We start from the raw sequence: 22,725 nt of genomic DNA on the forward strand, positions 1-22,725 counted from the left end.
CCAGGCGAGGAGGCGACAACAGCGCGGTGATGAGAGTGATGAAGACATAGACATGGCAATGTGCACATCATGGTGTTAATGGGGCAGGTTCATGCTGTGGAATGCCAATTCTGGGCCCAGGAAACAAGCACAGACTGGTGGGACCACATAATGTTGCAGGTCTGGGATGACTCCCAATGGCTGCGAAACTTTTGCATGTGTAAGGGCACTTTCATGGAACTTTGTGACTTGCTTTCTCCTGCCCTGAAGCGCAAGAATACCAAGATGAGAGCAGCCCTCACAGTTCACAAGCGAGTGGCAATAGCCCTGTGGAAGCTTGCAATACCAGACAGCTACTAGTCAGTCAGGCATCAGTTGGGAGTGGGCAAATCTACAGTGGGGACATCTGTGATCCAAGTAGCCAATGCAATCAAAGAGCTGCTGATATCAAGGATAGTGACTCTGGGAAATGTGCAGGTCTTAGTGGATGGCTTTGCTGCAATGGCATTCCCTAAGTGGTGGGGCAATAGCCGGAACCCTATCCCTGTCTTGGCACCAGAGCACCAAGCCAGCAAGTACATAAACCACAAGGGGTACTTTTCAATGGTGCTGCAAGCACTGGTGGATCACAAGGAACGTTTCACCAACATTAATGTGGGATGTCCAGGAAAGGCACATGATGCTTGCGTCTTCCAGAACTCTGGTCTGTTTCAAAAGCTGCAGGAAGGGCCTTTCTTCCCAGACCAGAAAATAACCGTTGGGGATGTTGAAATGCCTATAGTTCTCCTTGGGGACCCAGCCTACCCCGTAATGCCATGGCTCATGAAGCCGTACACAGGCAGCCTGGACACTAGTCAGGAGCTGTTCAACTATAGGCTGAGCAGTGCAGAATCGTGGTAGAATGTGCATTTAGATGCTTAAAAGTGCCCGGGCGCAGTTTACTGACTCGGATAGATCTCAGTGAAACAAATATTCCCATTGTTATTACCGCTTGCTGTACGCTTCCACAATATCTTTGAGAGTAAGGGGGAAACATTTATGGCAGGTTGAGGCAAAGCGCTTGGCGGCTGATTACATGCAGCCAGACACCAGCGTGGTTAGCAGAGTACAGGAGGGCACAGTGTGCATCAGAGAAGCTTTGAAAACCAGTTTCATGACTTGCCAGCTACTGTGTGAAAGTTCTGTTTGTTTCTCCTTGATGAACCTCTCTCCCCCGCCCTTGATTCACTCTACTTCCCTGTAAGCTAGCCACCCTCCCCTCTCCGATCACCGCTTGCAGAGGCAATGAAGTTATTGTTGCTTCACATTCATGCATTCTTTATTAATTCATCACACAAATAGGGGGATATCTGCCAAGGTAGCCCAGGAGGGGTGGAGGAGGAGGGATGGACAAGGCCACACTGCACTTTAAAACTTATTGAATGCCAGCCTTCTGTTGCTTGTGTGGTCCTCTGGGGTGGAGTGGTTGGGTGCCCAGAGGCCCCCCCCTGTGTTCTTGGGCATGCGGGTGAGGAGGCTATGGAACTTGGGGAAGAGGGCGGTTGGTTACACCAGGGCTGTAGTGGCGGTCTGTGCTTCTGCTGCCTTTCCTGCAGCTCAGCCATATGCTGGAGCATATGAGTTTGATCTTCCAGCAGCCTGAGCATTGACTCTTGCCTTCTGTCAGCAAGCTGCCACAACCTATCCTCTTCAGCCTCCCACTTATAGATCCCTTACCTCCTGTTTGGTCCATGCTGGAGCTCTTTTGTGATCCTGGGCCCCCATCCTGGTCACCTCTGCTGATGAGATCTTCTGTCACCTGCACCTTGCCATGCTGGCCAAACAGGAAATGAGATTCAAAAGTTTGTGAGCCTTTTCCTGTCTACCTGGCCAGTGCATCTGAGTTGAGAGTGCTGTCCAGAGCGGTCATAATGGAGCACTCTGGGATAGCTCCCGGAGGCCAATACTGTCAAATTGCATCCACACTACCCAAAATTCAACCTGGCAAAGCTGATTTCAGCGCTAATCCCCTCGGAGGTGGAGTAAAGAAATTGATTTAAAGAGCCCTTTGTATTGGAAAAAAAAAGGGCTTTGTCAGGTGGATGGGTCCAGGCTTAAATCAAGGTAGTGCTGCTAAATTTGACCTAAAATCTTGGTGTAGACCAGGCCTTAATGATTTCCATATAAAATTCTCTCACTTTTAGGAAAGAAGCAGTTACATTTCTTAGTGCAGAAAACTCATCTTGCAATCTGAAAGTTGAGCTGCTTTTGCTGACTAGCACATTCTCATGGTATTAAGTAATTTTCTATCAATGCTGTGTAAGCTGCACTAGGCTCTTTCTCACACCCTCATAGCTGCATTGATTTGACACAACTAATTAGAGAATTATAATAGGTTTTGGAAAACGGGCTACTTCTTAACTAAAGTTGTAGGGTGGCTTTACCATTGATCCCAGCACTGTGTTTGAAATAGAGTTTACTGGTAAACTTGTGCTCTCTCTGTTGCCATTGTCAAATACTGTAGATTCAAACAAATAATTATTTTTGTATTTGTGTTCCTTTTTAAAAGGTTTCAGCTTATTCACAGTAGTGGAACCTTACCATATAAGCATCAATTTAGCAGATGAGGTAGAAGTTAGTTCTAATCACAATTGTACACCTGCATACTCAATGAAGTGAGGATCCACAGAAGTGGCTCTGGTTGCTGGATTGATACTGGTCTCTGTAGGGTTACTCAGTCCAATTACCTCACATTTGTACTGTTGTAACCATACTGTACATGTACTGTTAGAAGATCATGGCGTTTTGAAAGAAAGGAGTGGGTAGAACTACATATTTCACAGAAGAAAGGGCTGGACATTTGACTTGAATATTTCAAAGGACAAGAAATGTTCCTGACATTAAAATTGTAAAAATGTTAAGTGTTAGTTCTAAACCAGGGGTTCTTGCAATAAATTTTTTGGTGGCCTCAGAGTGTGGCCACCAACTCTTACTTTTTCCACTGACACTTTTTCCTAAAGTTCCAGTAATATGCACATCTATACAGCCAAATCATTGTTATTTATGTAAGGTTTTGGGCCTTTTCTTGCAGATTCAATAAAAATCATGCACAGTTATCTCTATTTGTAACTTGACTAACAGCATAGAAATACACTGAAGTGCTTTGCACCTTCTTGTCTTTTTTATTGTCCTTTGCTTTTTTTTGGTAAAAATAGTTTATATAACACTTCTGAAGTAAATTTAAGAATGCTTTAACCTAACAGTCTAAGTAGTAATGAAAAACAGCTGGGTGGCTTGGGTCTGGGGAAGGGAGGCCTGTAGCTCTTTGGGGTGGGGGGCATTCAGGGCTTCTCTAGGTACAGGGGATCTCAGGGCTCTGGTTGCTGGGGGGGGGGGGAGGATGGGACACACAGGCAGAAGCGGTGGAGGTGGGGGCTAGCCTCCACCAAGAGGGGCTCTGCTTCTGTGTCTGCCAGTCACCTCCTCAATTCTTGCCCATCTCCTGGGTCCTTCCAGAGCCTGCCACTTGCCTCCTCCCTCCCCTACCACAGGTACCCTGGTGCCTGCACTGAGAACTCCCACTTGTGGGTGGTTCACTGCTCACCGCCTCCCTCCCCTGGTTTTAGCCAGACACTCTCGACCTGCATCCTTAATCCTTTGCCAGGCATCCCCCTGATCCGCTTGCAGCCAGCCTTCCCCTGCTGCTGGCTCACCTCCTTGCTCCTCTACCAGCCCCCCCAATTTTTTGTCTCCTCACCTCCCCCTCCTTCTTGCAGTTAACCTTGCTCCTTAAGGGTTGTGTGTCCCCTCTGCCTCTCCAGGGAAGTGGCCTATGCAAGAGCAACAGCAAGGAAGGGGAGGGGCTGATACTCTTCCCTCCACTACCCAGGAAACTGCCCTAGCTTGCTGTATTTGAGGAACACTGTTCTAAACCATCACTAACAATTTCTTTAAATGGATGGCTCAACTGTCAGTGCTATTCCTGGATTAATGTCTGACTTTGTGCTATTTTATTTTACATTTTTTCTGCTCCTGCTATTTTGAGATGTGCATTGCACTACATCACCATGTAAGGGGGAAATCAGGTTGGACACAGGTACCTTTTTGCTTCCCATAGCATGACTCAGGCTTGAGTGAAGATTAGGATTTGCTGTTCTAACTCTGCCAGAGCTAGACATGCTGTTATTTTCTTTGGATACATAAAGAAAGCTAGCCTTGTTTATTTAAAAAATTTTTATTTACCATACACAAACATTACTTTATATTACTATTGAAAAACCCTTATGCCAAAAACAAAATCATCACTAATACTTGAAACTTTTATACTTAAGCCCTCTTCTCTTTGGATCATGCTGCTAGTTGGTCCACATTCTCTTCACTTCTGTTAGCTAAATGTGATTCAACAATCTCAGCAAAGAGGTTCCTTCTCAACAGGTTGTATGCAAGTGGTAACAGCTGACCAACCACCTTGTGAAAATACTGCAAATTATAGGGGGGAAAAGTGAGTGAGCTAGCAGAGTTTGGCTGATAGAACAGCAAACATCTCTTCTTCTGACTGTGAACACAGGCCCTAATTTATCATCTTCAAGAACTCAACCTTATCCTATGCAATGAGAAAGCCATTTAGCTTTCCTCTAGATCAGGACTGAATACAAGTTAAGGAACTATGGTTAAGGTTGCTGCTGTCTACCCCCACCCTTGTTCAAAGTGACACTTATGTAAAGCACACAAGGATAATTCAAGTGGCAAAATCCAATCTATGACTTTCCACACTATTGTTCACAAGCATTGTTATTTCTATCCATCCAGTTGTAACTTCACTCTAGTAAAGGGGGTATCTCAGTTTGTACTTAGCACACTTGTTGGTTTGTCACATTAAGAATAGATGTTTCCCTTTGGCAAGGGCAACACAATTCAACACAGTTTACTCCTGTGGGCATTCTGCATATAAAATAAACACTACATAATCATGCTAATTTCAATTATTTTGAAAAGTTACCAAAATACCTATCAGCAAGTATGTCTGTAACAATATAGACACAAAAATTCTCCTAGAAGTAGAGACTTAAAGAAATGCCTATGACAACCCAGTTCCTGTTTCTTTGTCCCCTCCCCCCAGCCCAGGTAGGGGGGCAGACACCCACAACTCCTCCAGAGCCCAGCTCTGGGGCCTTCTCCTTTCCCAGAAAAACACAGATCCAGAGAAAGAAAGCCTGATCCTTGGTCCCAGGCTTGCACAGTTTCCTGTACGCCATCCTCTCCTCCTCTAAGGGTATACTGGGAACTGCATCTGCCAGAAACCTGCTTCTAGCCCCAGCTCCTCCCCCATCCCCAATTCTGCCCCCAGGCTCTTCTGCTGAGCCAACTGTGCTGTAATGGATGGGCAGGGGCAGGAGACAGACAAATTCCATTACTGGTAAGGGATGGGTGTGGCACACAAAATTTGGGCACCACTGCCTTAGTGCTAGGGGAAAAAAAAAAGTCAATACCAATTTTGATGTTAATAGTGGGCTAGATTTACAAAGGTGCCTAAAGATGTAGGTGCTTTTGTAAATCCTAGCCATCTGCATTTTTAGGTGCCTAACTGCACAATGACTATATATATTGCCAAGTCACATGTACTACATTTGCTAAGTTAGTGATATTGGAAAGCAAGAACACTCTTTCAAACAACTTTAAACACAAGATGGCCTCATTGAATATGAATAAGCCATTAAGCAACTACAAACTGAGGGCCTATTGTATCTTCTGTAAAATAGCAAATGTCATCGTCAACTTGGTTTTTTGGTAAGAATAAAGCCCCCAAAATTAAGTCGTGTTCTACCCCAAACCGCAACTTTTAAGTGTACGTTTTAGTACTTACATGCGAGCCGTAGCAAAAGAGGTCCATTCCCAGTTCATACCCCATTCCATAATCACATTCATCATTAGCAAACTGAACAAAAGTGATCATTTCCTGAATGGGTGCAAAGGCTTTCAGTCTCTCATCATCGCTAGGAGCATCCACAATGGCCTTACAAATTCTTTTAAGATTAGCTGTAATTATAAATGAAGAAAAGTACATTCCACACTGATGCAATGAATGAGTTCACATTTTAAACAAACATCTGGATTAGGTATGTACCAACTTCGGCCATAGAAAGCACAATGATCTTTTTCACTCAAGCAGCACAATGAATCCTAAAATACGAGGTTATAGGGAAAAAAAAGTCTGGTTTTGGAGTTGTAGGTGGAAACAGTTGAGAATTTACTTGCTCTGGAGCAGGGGTACTTCAGGTTGTTCTCAGAAGTTAGAGCAATACTGCAAGCTGCTGCCTCCTGAAGATTCAGTATACATGTTGAGTGAAATTTTGTGTCATAAAGAAGTCTTATGGCACTTAAACCTGCTCTTGTTTATTATCAGATGAAAATTAAATGTTTCCTCAGCAGGGATGGCTGTAGCTTTTTTACCATCCCAAGCAAAAACCTGTGGCACGGCCGGAGAGCAAAGCAGGGAGGAAAAAAAACAAAACAAAACAAAAAAAACTAACCACCAACTTGCGGGGCGGCTGGAGCCAGGGTGCAGGGAGACTCCCTGTGCTGCAGACATGCCCCGGCTAGCGGGGGGAGGGATGGGAGAGAAAGAGAAGGGGGACAGCCAGGGCTTCAGCAGGGCGCTCGCCTCGTGGCCCCAACAGCCGCGCCGCCTGCCGGAAGGGCTCTGTGCTGCTTCGGTCGGCGGGCAGGGAAGGACGCGGGTTGCCCTGCTGGGCTTGCTACAGACCTGGCACTGGCTAGGGCAGACGGAGCGCACAGCCCGCTCCCAGCAGGGCACTCCTCTCCTCCCCGCCGCTGCCCCCTACAGGGCAGTTGGATCAGCAAACAAACAAAAAAACGCAGCCGTGCCGCCCTAGGATTGGGCGGAATGCCGCCCCGTGGAATCTGCAGCTGGTGCCTGGAGCCAGCCCTGTTCCTTAGCCATTACATTTATGATGCAGTCAGCTTCAATTGCATGTTTCAGGATAGTTTTCAGTATTTCACTGGACTGTGGTTTTCATCCAATTAAAACATAATGTTGATTCAAACCAAAAATTAACACTTGAATATGTATGACAATAAAAGATCAGCTGTTTTCTGTTCCCCACAATATTGTTAATACTCTTACCTAGTATAAATGCAGGCTAGATATTTGCATCAGCCAGCAGAAGTGTTTGTGTGCAACTTGACTAAAACAGAAGAAGGGTCTGAACAAGGGTGCTTTTACTTAAAAACAAATTAAAAAAAAAACCAAAAACAGTTTACCATTTGTTTCAGGGAGTTCTCTGTACCCAACATCATTTTTATCTACAGGCACAACCAGACCTGCTCCATGAAATGTCTTAGTCACTACCTGAATAAAAGGAAAGAAAAATGGTACATCACAGTAAGATCAAAGTAACATCAGCTACATAAAAGATATCACCTTGCTCAAGCTATACCATTGGCACATCACCTCCAATGGTCAACCAGAAGATAAACTAACTTTGTGTCCTGAAGCCTGAATCTCCAGACACTACATCACACAGTGTTCACTCTTGCCTCCGAATCAAATAGGTACACCCCCTGCAGCATTTTACAGCTACCCAACTGTAAACCCTACAGTGATGGAACATTCTAATTGGTGGACTGGGGGGGGGGGCCGAGCAGAGAGCGATTCTTACAATCGCCAAAGGAAGGCAATGCTAATCTAAATGCATGCTACAATAATTTGTTCCTTTTGACAGACTATGCAACGAGACACACTGCTACTGGCTCTTATCCCCTTATAGGCATTTTCAGTTTTGTTAAAAGAAAAATGACCACTTGGTCTATGTATGTATTTGTTGATAAGTTTTTTCCAGTATCTCAATTTACTTTATTACCCCCGTTTCTTGATTGTGCACCCTAGCTCTTAAACCTTTATTAGGTGAGGAGGGGGGCTGTCAGAAGAAAGACTGAGTAGTACTGACTTTATGAAGCCTATCATTGGGAGGGGGCAGTAGGGTGAGACGAGAGAGTGGGGGGAATTTGGGACGTGCAGGGCTGCGACGGCCAGAGAAAGAGGCGACTTTCCCCAGCTCCAGGGCTGCGGCTGCCAGGGAGAGACATGGCCCTCCTTCTCCATCTCAGTTCTGTAGCTTCTGTGATGGGGGAGAGACCCCCCTCCTTTCCAGCCTCAGCTCAGGGGCTACCATGGCAAGGGAAAGACATCCCCCCGCTTTCTCAGCCCCAGCTTAGGGGCTGTGGCACATCTATCGCATTGGAAAGGTAAGACAACTGATATTAAAATATGAGCTGTGTATTTTGGTCTACAAATAAAAAACAAACATTATTGAGGTTTCTTTTTGTTGTTTTTTTTTTTTTTAATATAATGCCTTTATCTAAAGCGCTTTACAATAGTTGGCTAATTGGTACAAACAACATTTGGAAAGATCATTAAGTGGTCCATCGAGACCCTCAGCAATTTACAAGTGGTCCACGAAAAAGAGTTTGAGACTCACTGCTCTAAGGGAAGAATATTTGACCCTGGGTAAACAGAGATGGGTACTTCATGCTATTTCAGAAAGCTTAGCAAGTTCTTCAGGTAATACCACCACTTGTTTTGTAGGTTCTCTCCTAACTACAATGTATCCAATTTGACCCTTTTTTCTACAGCTGTGGGTGAGTATCAGTTACCTCCTCAACATGTACAAACATCCTGACTCCCTTGCTTTTTCTTTTCAGTGTGCTCTTTAGCTCAGTTTAGAACTTCTCTCCATTAGACTAGAAGCAAGAAACCAGGCTGTTTTACATCATTCCACATTTGCATTGCTATACAGTGCTGACTCAGTCTAAATAATCAAAATTCATGTTCATTTTTCTTCATTTGGTCTGCATCTACTTCTAGTGTCTTTTGCAAACTTGAAGTCTCACTTGCAGTATCCTCAAATTACTATTACCCTTTTGGTCCAAAAACTGACCCATCAGGTATGCTAATTTCAGCTTGTTTCCAACCTGAAGAGTTTTTAATCTATACCTAATTTCTGCCCCTAAACATCCCTTAGTCAAACTGACTTTTCCAAGTTTTCTCGCAGCATGCGCCTTAAGGCAGTCTACCTCAAAATTAAGAGCAGTCTAAGAATTTCCTTGTTAAACAATGGAGGTTCATTTGACTTTGTCTAAAAGTTAAGGGACTGCTGACCAGTGGCTTTATAGCGTTCACCTATTTTCTCTTTTTTTTTTCTCTCTCCAGTCAAACACACTGGTGGATATACTTTCTATTTTAAGTTTACACATGTAACAGACATGGTTTTATATTATTTGGTTCATCTGTAGTACCTGAAAAATTGGTCAAAATTTGAGATTATTCCTTCCCCCATACAGATAGCAGGTATTCAGTTAGAAGTTCTCTACTCATGTTAGTAGCTCTTCATCATTGGCCTATTGAAGATATACATATTAAAAATTGCTGTTGTACTTCAGTAATTCTACACTTTATTTCCTTAGTGCAACCTTCAGTAAATGCCAGTTAAAAGTTAATGTTTGCTTTTAAAAATGGCAAGTTTAATTGACAGAGGAACTGCACAAGGAGGTGCTAGTGGCTGTTTAAGCAGCAGGTACTCTCTCAAAAGGGACATTAGTATTGTTTCCCAACACTGGAAGCTTATATAGCTCTTAAAAAAAAACAAAAAAAAGTGGGCAGTTGGCTGGCTTACTTAGATGGGTCAGATCCTGCCATCCAGTAGACATCAGATGAAGAATGACCTCAGCACTACTCCTGCTTGAGTTAGTGGTAGATTGCACAGGGAATTTGGGTTTGTTTTTTGGGTAGTATGGAGGTTGGAACATGTAACAGGCTGGCTTGTCTTTCGGCTGGAAAGCCTGGGGCTAAACCAGTGCTGATTACAAGATGAGTAGAGCTCTGCGTGAATACAAAATTCGTATCTGCATCCAATTCACAAACACGGTCCACAGGAATAAAGTGATATTTGCAGGGCTCTAAAGATGAGGCTTATCTGAGAGGAATCAGATGATTCCAACTTAAAATGCAGCAGGAAGTACGTGTGTGATTGAGAGGAGCTGATACTGCCAGATGCAACAGGCATGACAGTGAGCTGGGGAATGCTCAGAAGCCTGAAAAACCCTGTAGCTGGCTGAAGAAGCAGCTGCAGAGAGTAAGACTGGCTCCGGCAGAGAAATTGAACTGTAAGTCAGCTCTAGGAAACAACAGCTGGGAACCCCCTTAACTAAGAGGAGAGAGACACTGACCTGGAGTTATGGCCTGAAGGGCCAGTGTGTACTGGAGGACTGAATAAAACATTCCCCAGCTGGGATCCAGTTTAATCTTTGGACTGTGTAAAATTTAAGGCACCCTGTGAAGTAGAAAACTGGAGTGGGAGCTGCAGTAGCACTCCTGGCCAGGACAGGGTGCTAAGGAGGCAGTAAGCAGCCCCCATGATACAGAGAGATTTCCTGCAAAACTACATGGCATAACATTTCACAGGAAAGGTTGCCATCTATGCAGCCCATCTAGAATAAATCAATCATTGAGCTAGGACTCAGTGACCAAACCAGCCATACAGGAATGCTAGAGCTCTCCTCCAAAATAAGTGTATACCAAACAACCATTTTAGAATAATGGTGACTTCATATGATGTCGACAAGAGGACATTTACATGCTGTCATAGCAATCTGGTAGCAGTGAGCCACTATGTGTAGTATTAGAAGTGGACTGAGTTGATATCCTGTACTGTTGAAAACTGCAGCCAACAGCGTCCACCTTTCAGGCACAGGAAGGAACAAGGGGAGCAACTCTTCAGACAATATCACCCCTTAGTCAATGCTGTGGAGATTGTGTCTTAGCTGAACAGGAGAGAAAGCTAAAGTGAATTTGTTTAAGGAGAGCAACTTTTCTACCTAGTTGGTCAGAAAGAAAAAGAAGAAGAAGAAAAAAAAGCCATACTTTCTTATCTCTTTGTTTCATCTTCATGGTTTTCTGTTCCAGCGAATAACCCAATTCTTTTGCTGTTCTTGTAAGGTTTTCATCTATGTCTTTCAAAATACCATTTTTCTTTTTATCTGTCACTTCCTTAAGCTTTTTTGACAAAAACAATCTGAAACACAAAGGAAGACATTACACAGCAGGTCACCTGTCTCAGGATCTAGATTTTTTTTTTTTCCCTAAGAAGTAGTCCCCTAATCTCTTAGTCAAAAAATTTGCTAATCAAAGATTGTGTATGTGTATAACCATTTCATACAAAAAAAGATAGCATGTTAAAGCTATAAGGTTACATTCAAGCACTCAAAAATTCGGAAATGCTAGAATTAAGTTTGCCTGTATAGTCTTGTGCACATATATTATGATGCAGTCTTCAGTTATATGCTCATACTATTTCTACAGGACCTGTTCCTATATGTGCATGGGCCGGAGAGTGCACATCAACTGAGGCACCTGTGAATTTTAATTGTAATCATTCAGTGAGTGGCTTCATGCCTTATTTGCTACATATCATCCAAACCCTGACTGGAATACAAAGTTATTCATTTTCTTCTGGTCTTTTCTATGATGCATATCACTGGCTCAGCGTGCCTCACACACTAACTTTTTTTTCCTCTCCCAGAGGTGTTGACACCCCTGGCAGTTTCGAGTGCTCCTGAAAATGAGGCCCTAAGTGTCTCAGGCTGATTATCCAGAAAATGAAGAACACACAACTGGTGTGTAACCTGACAAAATTTTTATTTAAGTGACTTGCTCATCATATGAAGTTGATGGCAGATGCAAGGCCAGAACTGAATTTTCTTATGCTGCATTCACCAGCCTTAGCCGCCAGAAGGTGGCATATTTTGTTGCTTCTGGAGGCTGAGCACATTGCATACCCCAGAGGCTCCTTCCATTCCTCCAACTCCCCTCTTTCTGTAACCCCCCTCACCCTTCCCCACATGCTAGCGGCTCTGTTCTCCATTTTCTTCCTCCCCTCATACCAGGGTCCTTCCCCAATCCCTTCTCTGCCACATGCTAGGGGCTGTGTCCCCTTTCTCCCTCCATGCCAGGGGTTCTGACTGCACCATCCATTCCCCTCCCACCACCACTCTTATTTTTCTTTGTTGGACAGACAAGTCATTCAAGATGTCACCATTTTAAACTGCACTGGCAGGAAAGGCAAGTTGAGATGGGGTACTCTTATGCTGGAAAGTGTTAAACAAACCCATTGGTGGCATCCATTATCTATAGACACAGAGGTGGTTAAAGCTGCTGAGTCTGCTAACCAGATGTCCCCCATTTTCCCTTTCTGCTTCCCACTTTAGTAGGGTTCTGCTCATCAATACATAAAACATTCCTTGAAATTTCAGAATTGATCCAATGTGGCATTCACAAATTAACACACTACAGCCAAAAACCATTGAGCTCCCATTTTGCTCAGCCAACAAAACTATCCTGTCTCTTCCTGCAGTCCTCTGCCTCATCCTCTGTACATGTTCTAACTTCTAGAGTAAATGAGGCAGGAAACATTCAGGCAGCCTCATTCAGTCCATAACTGAGATTCAGTCCCTGAGCTCCAATCATCCTGTGCACTGAGTAAGGCAGAATTTCGTGGGGAAAAACAAACAGGTAATACATGATCATATAAAGACAGTATCATGATGCACAAAGGGGCCAAATGAAGGTTGTGAATGCAACCTTCATTTTGGCATTATCTCCCCTGAGTGCTTGATTGTGCAACCTAAAGAACTTAAAAAACAAAAAAAAAAAAAAGTTTTTAAGGTAGCTTCCTTTAAAAGGAAATGGAATGCAAATTCTGTCATGCACAACTGTAAAAATGCTGCCATCATGCATTGCCACCAAGGTTTGAACCATGGGTGTTCAGGACAGAGTTCTACCACTTAAGTTATGGGACTTTATTAGCTGACAGCTGGAGAAGGCTATTTTCAGTGAGCCTGCCATTAGGAAGAACATGCATGACAATGAAAGAGTGGGTTATTTTTGCATAAACAGTTTCATTAAAAATAAATCATAATCAAGGACAAAAGACAGGAGACTGAGAGGCAATACATTTAAATGGATAGAATTTGGGTCCGCCATAGTAGAGAACTGGATTCTAGTTTCAGAATATGTAACTCTCTGTGAGGTATAAGGTGTTGATATTAACAGAAGTTGCAACAGATGAAGACTTAACACCAGTAACAGAAATGAGTCTAGCATTCATGCTGGCTGAGAACCAGGACATTTGTCTCTCTTTGAGAGGTCTCATTTAGCTCTGAGCAGCTAAGGGGCCTCTGTTCCATCCGGTAACCCAATGGACTAAGGTGATGTGGGCAGAGAAGCCTCACCTCTCTTCCCACTCCACCAATGCAGTTGCTTTGGCAGCAGCTGGCTGAGTCTCTGCATTGGAGAGTTCCTACTGCAGTATATGCTACTGCCAAAGTAGCCACCCAGCCTTAAAACATTTAGGGGTTTTGGTATGCTGCTAAAATTAAACAGTAACAATGTAAGACATAGCACAGAAATGGAGATTTTCTGCAACAGTCTGTCAGCCAGATCTGAACAGTAATTCATGGCATTGTCCCCTGCCAAAGACAGGAGCCCTGCTGCAAAAGGTCACAAGACCATTTAACAGAAAAAGTGTTAGGCAACAAAACAGAGATCACTGCTGGCTTTCCCTATAACATTTTAACCATTATTGTCCCTGTGTGTTGCTTCAAGTACGTTATTTCATTTAAATTATATAAAAATATAAGTTCAAGGCTCAAGGAACCTCCAGATCACCTAGTCTGACCTCCTGTATATAAAACAGGTGGCTAACACCACCTAGCCCCTGCACAATAAACCCGCAAGAACTGAAGTATTACAGCTCACAGGAGACTAACCTACCATGTGTCACAGGGAGAGACTAAGAGGAACTGAGATGCACCAATGCCTGAGGCCACTGCAATGGCAGGGAATTGGTTAAGTGAGATATACCCAGATAATTCTGTCACGTGACCCACACTCCATTGGAAGGTGGGGAAAAAAACCCAAGGACACTGCCAATCTGGTTCCTTCCTAAACCCCACATAGGATCAGACTCTGAGCATGTGAGCAAGACCCAGCCAGACATGCATGAGGAAAAAAAAAAAAAAAAAAAAAAAAAAAAAAAAAAAAAAGATTGGTTCTACTTCAGAGCACTGCTACACTCCATTCAGTGTCCCATTTCCAGCTATGGCCATCTCTGATGTGATGACCTAACGAAGTTTCTTCCTTTTCAGAGAGAAAATATACTGGCAGCATTTCTAACTCATTCCATGAGCACAGGTATCAGCAAAGAAAGGCTTCCTGTGAGAAAACTTAAAGGTGGCTGAAAGGGTGTCCTGTTTTCTTCAAGCCATGTTATATCATTTTTAATCCCACAGGAAAGAAAAATATAAAAAAGACAGGTATCTACAGAAGTATAAAATTTAAGATTTTTAAATTAAAGATATATTTTCAGGATGCTTTACACTCTGCTCTCTAAAAAAAAAGAGTGGCTATTATTAATGAATAATGCTTAAAAATAAGTCATGGTGCTTAACATCTGGAATAAATGGTGCAATTAAAAAGGTATTTAAAGTTAATGAGCTTGAGTAAACAAGTCATCATTCAATTAAGCGAAAACAGAACAAATGCACAAATAAAACCACACTGCAATAATAGTTTACAGCTAAAGAACTCAACACAGTGTAATCAGTTAGAAACTGACTAACAAGAACATGGATGTCTGAAACATATCAGAAGGGAAGACCATGACTAAGCTGTTTATAGGCCAAACATAGTACATTTGAAAAACTAAAGGCAACCTCAAAGGCTCAGAGCTCTGAAGCAAAGTTAGCTCCTAACCCAAGAGTGGGAACCTACCAAGACTTTGGAGGAAGGACACACCTGTGTGGCCAGAACACAATATACATTTTTATTTGGATACATCCCTGCCCAACCATCTGTTGCGTAAACTAAGTGTTCTGTTTAGGTGTCTGAGGAACAGTGTCCTTTCAGTACACACCTATACTTCTTGGTGATGTGCACCACTCCCTATAAAGCTTTAAGTTTTAATTTTACCTAGTTTCCCCTCACTTTGATTTCAGGAAGGTCAAAAGATATCTACAATTCCATCTCATGGATATTATGCTAGAGCAATTCAAACTTTGTGGATCTCCTATGAATTGCAAAAGAAAGCTATCCTGTCCCAGCTTAGTAGTGACAGTTTTTATTTGTTAGTTATGTTTTAGAATGACAAATGTCCTTGCCAACATGTAAAAGTCAATTGTATAAGGTAGAGATGGACACTCTTGGTTTAGTAAAATGTTCTGCATATGAATTCTTTTCACCATTGTGTTTCATCCCCCTTCAAAAGTTCATTTCAAAATGCAACCTGCAATCTTTTTTTAAAGTCATGGCTTCTGTTAATACCTCTATCATCATTTTCTGCTGAAAAGCTCTATTCCTACAGACACACACAATGGACTTTATAAAGAAAAGCAACTCTGGTTATTTTAGTACAAACCACAAAGTTCAAGACTGATCAGCCAATTTACTCTGGGTCTAGTAATCTTATGAAAGGCATCCATATTTGTAGAGGTTTCTCTAGTATTATTTTCAAAGTCAAAAACCTACACAGGTGTGTGAATGAGTGAGAGATAGAAGAACAGTGCCAGCTGCCACAACTCACCAACCTTCAAAAGCAGAGGAAGATTAAAATACTGACCCTTTCCAAATCATCAAAAATTGGAAGGAGGAGGGAAAATGAGGAGAGAGTTGAAATAGTCAATCAGAAATGTACTTAAACAAGTAAGGTATTTCATATTCGTACTTTTTTGTAGCTTAGAGGAAGGAAACAGAAGTTGTAAACCTTACTTGACTGCAGCAAATACATTGTCACCAATTTGAGAAATTACACAGTTTTTCTTTGCTTCGTTTGCACCAACCCATGCTGGAAGTTCATCTGGCACATCCCTATAAAACAAAATGTATACAAACAGTAGGGTTCTTCTCTTTAAAGTGAAGTTAGCATGCACAAGAGATGCTGAATGGAGCACTGGAGCCTGAAGTCTTACATTTATCACTGGACAGTTAAAGTGTAATCTCCCCTTACTTCCATGGGCCTTTCTAGGCACACCCCCCACCCACTTCAGTCTCCAATCCTTTGCCTCTCAGAGAATGTCAGTTAGAATAATAATTCTTCACTACAAACAGCAGAGACCACCAAGAGCTTAAATTCAGTATTGAATCACACTAGATTCACATGCACAACTTTAAGTATTTGAATACAGAATAATTATACCAGAGCCACTTCTTTAGCTGGAGCAGCAAAGAGATCTTGACAAGAAGTGGCTCTGTACAGAAGAAATAAGGCAGAAGCATATATTTCCATTGTTGCCAGGTACACTCAAGTATGGAAAAGGAAAAACAAAAAAATTCACACAGTTCTCTTCCCCATTGTCCAACCCCAGCAGCAGATAACCATTTGCTCCAGGACATCATGGCAGTAGTTAAAAACATCATTACAATTAAAACAGGGTTTGTTTAGTTTGTAAGATAGTCTTTAACTCTCATCACTAGTCCTTTCAATTCATTTTGTCCTATAATGTTAGCTACTAAAAATGACAACTGACGTGTCATCTATCTGATGGAAGGAGGTAATAAGTAGAGGTTCTATCATTTGGCAATGACGCACAGTTCTTACATTACACACATCAATGGAAATGGAGGAAAAAAAAAAAGACAATACACCTTGATTATATAAGGACCATACATAAAATGCAATACCTGAAATATCCCATGTGATACTGAGTTTTGCTATCCCCAGCAATTATAGTCTGAAATTCAGGAGGGTCATAAAAAAACCTCCAGTGAAGGTTGAAGTTCAGATCTGCTGATTTTGTTTTTTTATGTTTTCCAGCAAGAATATCATATGGTCCAACTAGCTGAAGTCCAATACTTGATAGGAATGCTTCTGCAAAACAAAATTAACTGTCTGACATTTCTGCCTGCATGCAGGAAGCAAGATCTCAGCCATAAGGCATTTCCATGTCCAAATGGAAAGGTAACATGAACAAAACTGAAGCTGTGCTTATTATAGCACATTTCAAATTCACATTGCTTAGGTATCACACAGCAAGTCTAAAAGCCAAATAATCAGACTTCAAAATCATTCTCCCTCATGCTAGATACTCTAACCTGTGCATTTAAAGCTTTTAGCACTCAGATAGCTTTCCTTTCACAAAGATATGTTGCCCTAATACTTGTTTTGCAAAAATAGCCTGTTTTTATTTGCCTCTACCAATCTCTGATTTATTTTAAGCTGTTATTTCTAGACCAAAACATCTAGAAACAGTCTGTTTTAGAAGAAAGATTTTCCCCCATGCCCAAACATCCCCTAGCCAACCTGAAAAAAAAATATTTATGAGAAGGCTGCATGTCTGAAAGCTAATAAGTAAATCCCAAACATTAAAAATAAGTTTACTCATTCTTTTCAAGGTCAGATTATTAAAAGTGTTCCTGAATTAATCTTAACTTCTTCACTCTCAAATAGGTCAGTTTCTTAACAATCGAAGTGGACAAAGGCATGAGAACACATAACTTTAAACAGAGATGTGTTCCCTAGTCTGATATACCTTTTGCCCAGCCTAAAGTTATACCAAAGTTGGAGAAACGCTAGCCTGTCTCTAAACTGGAAAAATAATTCCAATAGTTTCCCATTTGCCTGTGTCACTAAACTGCCTTCAGATCGCTTTTGAAAACTCAAGTTAAGCCATTCAGCATACAGAAGTCCTCTTTTTTAGAACCCACCACTTGGCCTGTCAGGCTTTAGCTCCTCACAGAACTTCCAGAACTGATAAAAGTCTTCAGGCATCCTGAGCCGATAGCAACTTTCCACTTCTTGACGCAGCTGATCAGGAACATCTGCCTGGTTGGACCGTCTCTTCTTGACTTCTTTAGTGTTTTCACACTGCAAGTAAACAGCAACGAAATGCACACACGTTAACCGGTACGGGGGGGGGGGGGGGGGGGGGAGAGTGAGTTAACAGGACTCCAGGAATTCGGAGTGTAGAAGAGTGAGTTCTTTGGGGATTACAGAGGAGCGGTAGGAATTTCACACGCTGAATCTGACAGGTCTTAGGTTGGGTGCAAGGTTCCAGACGCATGCAGAGGGCCTCAAGGCCACGCTGACCGGAGGACTTGCAGAAGTAGGTCTAACGGACTCGTCCCACCTCTGCAACTCCTAACAGCCGAGGGGCGCGGGAGACCCTGGGAACTCCGGTCAGCCCTCAGCGACCAGGGCAGCAGGCGCGGGGCCGCCTGGCCTTGCAGATCAGCCCGCCCCGCCGGCGGCACCGAGACCTGCTCCGAGCAGCCTCGTCTGCGGCCCGGCCGGTGACAGCAGCCGCCTCCTCGCGGCGCCCGAGCGCCGCTCTCCCTGGGCGGTGCCCGCGGAGCAGGCGCGGCTCCCAGCCGCCGCCCGCGGCCGGTACCTGCTCCCCGGCGCGAGGTCTCCGCTTCCCGCCTCCTGTCATGTTTCTGCCGGCAGCGCCCCGCCCCGCCCCGCGGGCACTTCCGGGGGTATGACCGGCGGACGTCACCGCGTCAGAGCGCGAGAGCAGCGCCGCTTTCCTGCAGGGCGCGGGAGAGCCGGGCCCTGCCTCCGCTCTCCGCCAGGCGGCGCTGGGGGGTTCAGGGCGGAGGCTGGGCTTGATTATCGCTCACGGTCCCGTCCAGCCCGACAGCTGTGGGGCCTAGGAGCCCCGCTACCTCGGTTCAGGGCTGAAAACTTATTTCTTCAGTAGTTTTGATTTTCCACCTAGAATTTAATTTAGCTGCACCCCCCTCCTGCCCCTGTTCTTATGTTACAGGCCAGGGCCAGATCTACAGTACTTCTGTCACGTCACCTCTTATTGCACTTTCAAATGAAAAGATTGGGATTATTTACATTCAAATGTGCTCACCGCACTTCTCTGAACCTCTCTAATTCTGCCCGGCTATTTTTAGGAAAACGTGTACCTGCTTTGCACCTTCCTGAGTTGTGCTGTGGTTAGCTTAGGCGTGGCCCACCATCTGTCATACCTTTTAGAAATGTATTTTCCTACCATAGTGGAAGCTGAGAGATCTTAGGGCTTGTCTACATCACAAAGTTGCAGTGCTGGTGAGGGGGTTACAGCGCTGCAACTTAGGAGGTGTACACATCTGCAGGGCATCACCAGCGCTGCAACTCCCTGTTTGCAGGGCTGGCCGTACTCCCGTTTTGTCTCGGGTGTAGAGGATCCAGCACTGGTGATCCAGCGCTGGTAATCAAGTGTAGACACTTACCAGCGCTTTTCTTGACCTCCGTGGAATAAGCAGGTATCCCAGCATACCTGAGGAAGCCTCTCTGGTAATCAAGCACGTCTCCTTCCCCGGTTTGCTCTCGCGTTCCCCGAACCCCCGTGCAAGCAGGTCTCCTTCCCTGCGGTTTGCAGGGGGGTTCGGGGAACGCGAGAGCAAACCGCAGGGAAGCAGGTCTCCTTCCCCGCGGTTTGCTCTCGCGTTCCCCGAACCCCCGTGCAAGCAGGTCTCCTTCCCCGCAGTTTGCTCTCGCGTTCCCCGAACCCCTGTGCAAGCAGGTCTCCTTCCCTGCGGTTTGCAGGGGGGTTCGGGGAACGCGAGAGCAAACCGCAGGGAAGCAGGTCTCCTTCCCCGGTTTGCTCTCGCGTTCCCCGAACCCCCGTGCAAGCAGGTCTCCTTCCCTGCGGTTTGCTCTCGCGTTCCCCGAACCCCCCTTGAAGCCGCCCAACAGCGCTGCAGTGTGGCCACATCTAACACCCCTTGCAGCGCTGGTTGCTGTAAGTGTGGCCACTCTGCAGCGCTGGCCCTATACAGCTGTACTAATACAGCTGTAACAACCAGCGCTGCAAAATTGTAGATGTAGACATACTCTCAGTTCCACAGATGTCAGAAAATTCAATGTTTTTGTCTTCACTAAAGCCCTCTGCTGTTAGCTATTTCCTCTGTTTTTGTTCTGCTAGTTGCACAAGATGTAAGGCACAAGTGCTTTTTTAATTTGCAAATGGATAACACTTAGACAATGGGGACAATGACTCCATGGAAAGCATTTTAAGACTTGTCACTTGTATGGCTTGTTTTGCTTAAGTGGAGAAATTAAGGATACAGAGCATGGCAGTGGCTGAGCAAGGAATAGAATCCTCCATCTCCTGCCTCCAAGGCCAGGCCCACGTTCACTGTACCATACAACTTCCTTATAAAGGGGAAAAAAAAAAAGTAGAAAAGTACAATTCCTATGCATTACATTTTCCAAACTGTATATGGCAACAGGATGAGAGTGAGCAACAAAGACCAGGCTTCCCTATGAAGCACCTGGCATTGGCAGACAGGATACTGGGCTAGATGGACATTTGGTCTGACCCAGTATGGCCATTCTTATGTTCTTAAAGTTCCCTGCTTTGCCAAAGGCCTCTTGTATGACCAGTCACTTTAGGTGAGTCACCTAGGGTCTCTGTGCCTCAGCTTCCCATCTGTCAACTAGAGATAGTAGTACTTCCCCTACCTCACAGGAGTGAGGCCAGGATAAATACATTAAAGACACTGTGAGATGACTATGGTAATAAGTACCAAAGTATCTAAAAGTAGATCAAATGGGCTGTACTGAATGATCATTCAGCACCATCTCTGGAAAGCAGCTTGTTTTTTGGGCAGCAAGTCAACAACAAGTGTTAGTGCCATCTGTATCAATCAAAATGCTCTCATCTCTAGAATCCCAGTTTCTAAGAGGAATACCAATTTTATATGGATAGAATCTGGGGAGGAGTAACAATGAGATTATGGCTTTAACTCACTGAGGCTGATGAGAGATTAGTAAAGATGAATCCATTGTAAAGTCTAATTATTAGATCTTGTTCTTGAGGATGAGTCACAGAAACATTTTAAATTTCTTAAGTACAGTTAAAAAGAATCATTCACAATCTAAGAAAATATCATCCATAATAATCTGAAGATATAGCAAGATTTATGGGAATGAAGTTAGCATTTTTTATTTATACTGATTCAGAAATGATTATTGGCAAGATAATTGATCTTATAGTAATATTGAAAACCTTTGTACTCAATCCTACTCTGAATGGCCAGTTTGGAGCTTTTGCTATTGAGTATCAGTACACTAACCGATTCCAGTGAGGGACAATTCACATTTCACAGGAGATGTGAAGATACTGAAACAAAAAGGAGGCGTTTCCATTAGAAACTACTACATTTCGTAAAGGCTATTTTGAACAGTCATTCTTATTAAAAATATTAACTAGGAATCTGTTTCTTTTCATTGTAGCATCTTGGCTGAGATCAGTGATATGAGATCAGAGGAAAAAAAAACAGGAGAATTTTCATAGTACACAGCATTGGGGTGTGATACTTCGGATGCGAGTTAACACAATTCTGCCTTTCCCTGAAGATCATTAAATTAGGTTCTCTGGAGAAACCTTTCAAGAGTTGAGAGCGGCCTGAATCAAACCTTTGCCATGGCTGTTAACTGAATTTGATAGATCTGGGGTAGCGGGGGCAGGGGTTGTAATCCAAACTCTGGTCTGAATTGTGTATCTGCCTGCTATCTTTGATTTGGATCATCCACGACCTCAGAATTCTTTCACCAAGGTTCCTCTGAACTCTTCGGCCATGATGTTTGAGTTTGCTCAACTTTGGAAGAAGCACCAAATCACATGGCTCCCTGGCATCACAACTTAACTGTAGTTATATTGCCAGGAAGTTCTTTGTAGTAGAACCAGAGTTTCATTAGCTCTTGGGTGGACTTACCAAAAGTGTTTGGGTTTCATTATGTGTATCCTCTATCCCTCTTCCTCCCAATATGCAGGCCTCCAGATTTACTGAGGACTATGGGGGACAGGGACATGGAGGGATATAACTTTCCCACATTCCATGTGGGGAATGACAGAACCAAACAGGAACTTCTCTCTGCACACGTTGGGTATAGGGAGCATGGCCTGTCCCTCTACCATTGCCAAACCCAAAACCCATCAATCTTGGACAGGGGTGAAGTGTCAAATTCAAAACTGGATCAGATTTTTATGGCTAAGGAACACAGCTATTCAAAGAAATATGAAGTGCCTTTGCTGCTTTTCTTTTGCCACAAGAGGGAGCCATTTCAATTCTTGTAAGGGATTAGCAAATTAAAAAGTTTAAGACCTGAATACAAAAAGGTATTTTGACAGGTGTTTAGACAGGCAGATGAGTTTCCATTTGAAGCATTCAGTAGGTTTCCTATTGCCTTTAAACCAAAACAGATTAAATTGCCTATCATTTCATAGTCATATACTTAGATTTTTTAAAAGTGCCACTAGAACTAAAGCTATTGAGGTTTTTTTAAAATACAATTTGTTTAGTTAGCTTTCATTGTGCTGCCAGAATACATTTACAGACACGCAAAATAAAATAAGATGTCTTGAAATACAATATTGTTTCAAATGAAGAGCTGCTCGGTAATCAAAAACTGTACAAAGTAGGCAAACTCTGCTACTAGGATTGTTATTTACCAAAAGAATTTTTATTTTTGCAGGGCAATTTCACATTTTCAGTTTCAGAGGAGTTCTTCCACTCCCTTCCACTGCCCTGGTCTGATATCAATATAAGAATGAGGGACTTAGAGATAGCCATTGTCAGAGACTAGACTGGTATCCAGGAAGATTGGGAGTGAACAGCACTGCAGTGAAGCTGCAAAGGCACAAGGCTTCTGCTGAGTCACCACATCACTGCTCTTCACACTGACCTATCATTTTGGAACTCTG

At 43.4% G+C, this 22,725-nt stretch overlaps 1 protein-coding gene across 1 annotated transcript; it reads right to left on the bottom strand.

Moving 5' to 3' along the window:
- Positions 1–4,173: 4,173 nt before the first annotated feature.
- On the bottom strand, positions 4,174–18,507 carry LOC127047262 (histone PARylation factor 1). The gene is made up of 8 exons (XM_050945395.1): positions 18,415–18,507; positions 17,732–17,891; positions 16,709–16,895; positions 15,797–15,895; positions 10,898–11,048; positions 7,240–7,327; positions 5,822–5,994; positions 4,174–4,437 (listed from the first exon to the last, which is right to left on the bottom strand). Exons 1-8 carry the CDS (start codon positions 18,454–18,456, stop codon positions 4,306–4,308), a joined length of 1,032 nt encoding a protein of 343 aa, XP_050801352.1. The 5' UTR covers positions 18,457–18,507; the 3' UTR covers positions 4,174–4,305.
- Between the last annotated feature and the right edge of the window lie 4,218 nt (positions 18,508–22,725).

Source organism: Gopherus flavomarginatus, chromosome 3 (genome assembly GCF_025201925.1).
Source record: "Gopherus flavomarginatus isolate rGopFla2 chromosome 3, rGopFla2.mat.asm, whole genome shotgun sequence".
Taxonomy (NCBI): domain Eukaryota; kingdom Metazoa; phylum Chordata; order Testudines; family Testudinidae; genus Gopherus; species Gopherus flavomarginatus.

Excerpts from the sequence above, each read along its gene's own strand:
- LOC127047262 (XM_050945395.1), bottom strand. The coding sequence starts at position 18,456 with ATGACAGGAGGCGGGAAGCGGAGACCTCGCGCCGGGGAGCAG. Across the intron at positions 17,892-18,414 it reads GACCTCGCGCCGGGGAGCAG|TGTGAAAACACTAAAGAAGT; the intron begins GTACCGGCCGCG and ends GTTTACTTGCAG. Across the intron at positions 5,995-7,239 it reads AGAACTCCCTGAAACAAATG|CTAATCTTAAAAGAATTTGT; the intron begins GTAAACTGTTTT and ends TTATAATTACAG.